Source organism: Gadus macrocephalus, chromosome 16, assembly GCF_031168955.1.
Source record: "Gadus macrocephalus chromosome 16, ASM3116895v1".
Taxonomy (NCBI): domain Eukaryota; kingdom Metazoa; phylum Chordata; class Actinopteri; order Gadiformes; family Gadidae; genus Gadus; species Gadus macrocephalus.
In genome coordinates, this window is record NC_082397.1 from 6,714,311 (window position 1) to 6,719,811 (window position 5,501).

The 5,501-nt window shown below is 49.4% G+C and overlaps 1 protein-coding gene across 2 annotated transcripts in view; it reads left to right on the forward strand.

The window, feature by feature from the left end:
• The window catches only part of eif4h (eukaryotic translation initiation factor 4h), a 7,177-nt gene extending 2,301 nt beyond the window's left edge, over positions 1-4,876 (forward strand). Inside the window, exons 2-8 of one of the 2 annotated variants that reach the window (XM_060075888.1) lie at positions 1-134; positions 880-944; positions 1,029-1,122; positions 1,854-1,937; positions 2,316-2,474; positions 3,462-3,577; positions 4,170-4,876. The exon at positions 1-134 is cut by the window's left edge and continues 51 nt beyond it. In XM_060075888.1, the coding sequence (XP_059931871.1) occupies positions 1-134; positions 880-944; positions 1,029-1,122; positions 1,854-1,937; positions 2,316-2,474; positions 3,462-3,577; positions 4,170-4,181 (664 nt within the window). In that variant the 3' untranslated portion in view covers positions 4,182-4,876. The remainder of the gene's footprint in view (positions 135-879; positions 945-1,028; positions 1,123-1,853; positions 1,938-2,315; positions 2,475-3,461; positions 3,578-4,169) is intronic. The other variant, XM_060075889.1, reaches the window with a different exon arrangement.
• Positions 4,877-5,501: the final 625 nt, after the last annotated feature.

Genomic DNA, 5,501 nt, shown 5'->3' on the forward strand with positions numbered 1-5,501 from the left:
GGACCCTCCGTTCACGGCCTACGTGGGCAACCTTCCCTTCAAGACGGTGCAGGGGGACATCGACAACATATTCAAGGACCTCAGCGTCCGCAGCGTTCGCCTGGTCAGAGACAAAGAGACGGACAAGTTCAAAGGTACAAACCCTTTGAATACGTGTAACGCTCGGTACTATATTTATATATATATATATATATATATATGCATGCATGCATGTATGTATGTATGTTTGTATGGCATCAAATGCTCTCTAAAAATAACTGTAATGACAACGTTAAAAGGCCCATAATGGGAGTAAGTGGTTCCATAGGTTGTTCGGACTTTAACGTTTCAATGTTGAGCGACCGTACAATAAATCGTTATGTATTGCCTTCCCAGTGTCCACATGATTTGGTTATCATCTTATAAAAGTGTATTTGGTTCTGTTATGTAATGGCTACCTGTGTATATCTGTACTTTAAAAGCCAATTTCTTAAAGCATTTTTTTTAAATCCCATATCTTCCTCTGCGACTATAAGCAGCACACCCAGACCTTTAGTTGCTTCCTTGTAAGGAGAGTTGGTAGGTTAGCTAGTTGATATGTTGAGCCCAAACCAGCTAAACTACCCTGGCGCTGTCCAGCAATAAGCAGACGTTATCTGTGACACTAATTGTTACTGGCTGTGTGTATAGTTGTATAATAAAGTCCTGCTTACATAAATTATCACTGGTTATAGTTATAAAAAATATCGTACGGTACGGTTGATGGACTCTTAACGTCACGAACAAACACACTTCCCACTTGATTCACAAACTAACACACACTTGCATACAAACACACATACACACTTTCCACACACGCGCATGCTATTTGGAGTCTGATTGTTTGTATGTGTGTTGCAGGTTTTTGTTACGTGGAGTTTGAGGACTTGGAGTCACTGAAGGAAGCCCTTGCATATGATGGAGCGGTGAGTGTCTCTAGGCATATAATTAAGGCTATTATTCAAGTACATATGATGCCCTCACTGACCTTTAACCTTTGACTCTTGCAGCTCCTGGAAGACAGGTCGCTCAGGGTGGACATTGCCGAGGGCCGGAGGCAGGAGAGAGGAGCCGGCGGCTTTGGCTTCAGGAAAGACGACAGAGGTGAGATCTAATTGGCTAGCTAACAAGCAGCTAGCAGCCTTTCTTCCAGCTAGCAGTCATCCTCTAGCTAGGGGCTAGGCAGCCTCTAGCTAGGGGCTAGGCAGCCTCTAGCTAGGGGCTAGGCAGCCTCTAGCTAGGGGCTAGGCAGCACCCAGCCTGTCGATAACTGCCTCTTTCCAGCGGCTACAACCCTGCTACTAATAGCTCTACTAGCCGCTAGCATCCTCTCAGCTAGTGGTCTCTTGCTAGCAGCTAGAGGCCTTTAACTAACCCTTGTTTTTCTTCTTCAGCTTGTCTATCCGTTCAGTAATGGCTACTATGAAGTCTAACGGCACACCTTCATCTTCACCTCATCTTCACTCCACCTTCCCCTCAGCTCCCCTTCCCACCCCTTGTAGTATTGTAGTGCCTACACACCGTGGTGGAGGTGCTATGGTCAGCTGAAGCCTTCTGTAATGTAGGGCCTACACTCCCGGCGTAGGGCTGGTATGGTGCTGTGAAAGAATGCATGAGCTCTTCTAACCTAACCCTGGCTCTCTTTTCAGCCCTCTCCCCTTAACCTCCGTGTATATATAGTGCTCGTGGTTTGCTTGTTTTCTTCTTCTTTCTTCATCTCCCCGCCTCGTCTCTCCCCCCCCCCCCCCCCCCCACCCCCGCTGCGTTTCCCCTCCTTCTCTCCCTCCTCTGCGTCTCTCCTCCCCGATCTGTTTAACTAAAGCTATTCCCTGCAGGAGGAGGAGGCGGAGGAGGAGGAGGTGGAGGCTCACGAGGACCGCCGAGAGGAGGCCGGGACGACTTTGAGAACTCAGGAGGAGGTGCGGTCAGGGCGGGGCAACAGCAGCTATTGGCCATTCAGGGTCCAATAGGGCACCTGGCTTGGGCCACTCAAAACGAAGCTGTATAGACAGTGTTATCATCGGGTGGTTGTAGGGGTCCCTCAGTTTGCCTAATGGATTGGTAGTGAATGAGTTCATGAGGCTTGCAGCGGAGCGAAGGTCTCTGTCCTGCATCCCGTCTGGAGCCACGTCGGGACGGGAGGAGGTGCCACACGTTCTGCAGGCTCCCCCCTCATCACCCCCCTCACCCCATGACATCATCATTCTACAGGAGCCGTCCGGGGTTCTCGCTGAACAAGGGTTCAGACGGCTAACGTGTGTGTGTGTGTGTGTGTGTGTGTGTGTGTGTGTGTGTAGGCTTTAGAGAGGACAACTTCATGGGGGAGCGGGGTCGAGGAGCCGGTGGCCCCGGTGACCGGAGGGGAGGAGCAGCACCCGGTGGGGGAATGGGTCGCTTTAGAGACGGACCTCCTCGCGGAGGACCCCCAACAGACGACTTCAGAGAACCTTCAGACGGTGAGAGACGACACGCGCACGCGCACACGCACGCACAAAATAAATATATATATATATATATATAGCGCTGTTGGTGTAAAGGCTCAGTTATGGTTCCACGTCATAGCAATGACAACGCAGAGATGCTTCGACGCAGTCCTGAACCTGTTTTGGAGCTGCGTCGGGTTTTAGTGAGCGGACCAATCCCAGCCCTTGCTGCTGCGTCGTCTCGATGTAAGGATACAATTATTGGGAGGCGTGCGTCAGGCCCTTGCGGTGGAAGCGAGAAGGGTCGGCAAGGACGTAATGGGTCCGTAAACCCCCTAGCATTGCATCAACGTGGAACCATAACTGAGGCCCCGTCCTCACGGAACCGCATAACCACCCTCGGAGGTGGTTGCAAATCTATCCGGACCTCTGCGGTTTCGTGTTAGGATTCGTGTGGACGCCTGAAACGCAAACGATGACGTCGTTAGCCCCCCCACCAGCTGGGGGACGTCAGAGTTGCGTTGAATTTATTTGTATTTTTTTTGTAGCTTAAAATAAAGCCCCTTGAGGAATTTAAGTACGAACTGTACATTAACAAGTAATTCTGCTCAATTTAAAAGGTTGAATCTCCTCGTGACTGAATGTTTGTGTACAGCGCGTAGGCTGTATGCGTGCAGGCTTGATGCGCTCCACTTTTTTCGGTGGAGAACCAGCGCCTTGAATATTTACTACAGCGTTTCCTCAGCTCGATGCGGTTTCGCAATGACTCCGACTTTACGGAGATAATCCGTGAACCGCATAAAACGAAACCGGATTTTTTTCCCACGTTACGGCTCCGTGTGGACGGGGCCTGAGCCTTCAGGGACATTAGCACACTGCAGCAGTGTGGCGAGGTCACGTGACGTTTCCGGCGCCGGGCTGTGGTTGGCCTGTTGCTGTGTCCCCAGCTTGCAGACCACATGTCTGTGTTGTGTGTTTTGTTTGTGTCGTGTATTAAAGTGTCTTGTTGTGTGTCCACAGAGGAGCGTGCTCAGAGGCCCCGCCTCCAGCTGAAGCCGCGCACCGTGGCTGGCCCGCTGAACCAGGTGGCCAACCCCCACTCAGCCATCTTCGGCGGGGCCAAGCCCAGAGAGGAGGTAACCGCCCAAGAGAAGGCGTAGGGAGAGAGACTGGCTGGGGGAGAGAAAGGGGGGAGGACCTATGTTAGCATGGCAACTAGAACCTTCGGTCAACCATGAAGCCTTCTTCTCGTTGTCCTCGGCTAAATATTCGCACGCACACATAGACACTCTCTTTTCCAACAACACACCAGCTTCTGAATGCATGCTCACAGCTACCTGTGTGCTCTGAGTGTCTGGGTCACATCAGGGGGTTCAATAGGACTGCCCTACAGTCAGACCTACAGCTGGTCTGACTGTTTCCTACTGGTGTAGCCTGGGTGAAAGGATGTTGGTTAGTCAGCAGCCTTTAGGGAGAGGGTCATGATGTAAAGCATGTTGTGATTGGTGTGTCGCTCTGGGCTGCGCCTAGGCCGTGGGTGCATGGGGTGCATGATGTGCTCGATTTGCCTAATCAACAATGTCATATCTTGGGTTACTTGACAATCATGGAACTTTGAGCCCACTTGTCGTTGTTGTGACTTATTAAAGCTGTAGGATGTTGACTGCAGAGCTGCAGTGTCCAATGTGCTGGCTTTTTCTAACTCTGGCCTTGCTTGTGCTTCCTTAGGCTGACGAATAACCTTCATTATTCTGGAAGCAAGCCCGGATCCACTTCTCCACAACAAAAATCTTTCAAAGAGTCCACTCCCCCCCCCCCCCCCCCCCTTCCCCCCCACTCCCTCTTCCCTCCCCCCCTTAAAAAAGAGATCTGGCTGGCTGGGTTAGCCATTGGTCCCCCTCCTCCATGTGGCTTTATTCCAAGCAGCTGATTGGTTAAAGCTGCTGTAGGGGTGGGTCTTCAGCGAGGCCCTGCCCAGAGTTACCAGCTCCTCTGTTTGAAAGATTTTTGAGCTCGGGTGTCCTGGCTTCCTGGAATAATGTGGTGTCACTGTGAGGGCGCCTAGCAGCAGCCACCACAGGCACACCTCTCTCCACCAACAGATGCTCCGCTGGCCTCACTAACGACCAGCATCACGCTCCCCCATAGACCAACTCTAGATGCTTTCTGAACATTTTGTGTGTTGCAAGAACCATTTTTATTTGACGTTTTACTGGAAACGAGATTGGGAACGTGAAACCTTTTCTTACTGTACTATAGAAAGAACAGCTGTTTTTATTATTTTGGGTTAAGTTGTTTCCTACACGGTTTATGGCAATAAAAATGTACCATCTGACATTATTAAGAATGTGTTTACATTTTGGGAAGCGTTGACGTTGTATGAAGTTTCCTTCAAAATGAAGCGGAAGTCGAGAATAAAGTTTTTCTGTACATCAGTTTGACTGCACCGCCCCATGGCCTGGTTTAAAACTATTCTGTTAAGTAATGTTTAAAACATGTTCAGGCATCATGGCAGAGGAAGCCGTCTCTGAGAAGGCTCAACCACGGGTACAGGACGTGACTTATTTACACGCATACACATAACACGCATGCATACACGTACGCTCCAGGGACCTGTTCCTCAGCCCGCTACTTTCAGTTCGTGGTGGGGGGGGAGGGGATTCTGACCTCATAGCTACTCCATTTAATTTTCTATATTAGTATTATTGCTAGTATTTCTTGTATGGACACATGAAGTCTACAATAGATGATCAAATGTGTCTAGATTTCTCACTCTAATGTACATCTTGTGATGTTTGGTTTAAATGTAGTCTTGACCCCCCCCCCCCCCCCCCCCCCCAAAAGCATACTAAGTGGTAATAGCTATATGAGGTCCTTATTATCCATCCGTCATTCTCATTCTTAATGAACTAGTGTAATTAAGCATTTACATTTTTCTTATTTATGACATGCAGATTACCATTGTGTTGGTTCACAAGCAAAAGGATTGAGGGTCTAGGAGAGAAAGAATCTCCATTTACTCTGATTCAGAAGATCTCTGGTTGGTAAACTATATATTTA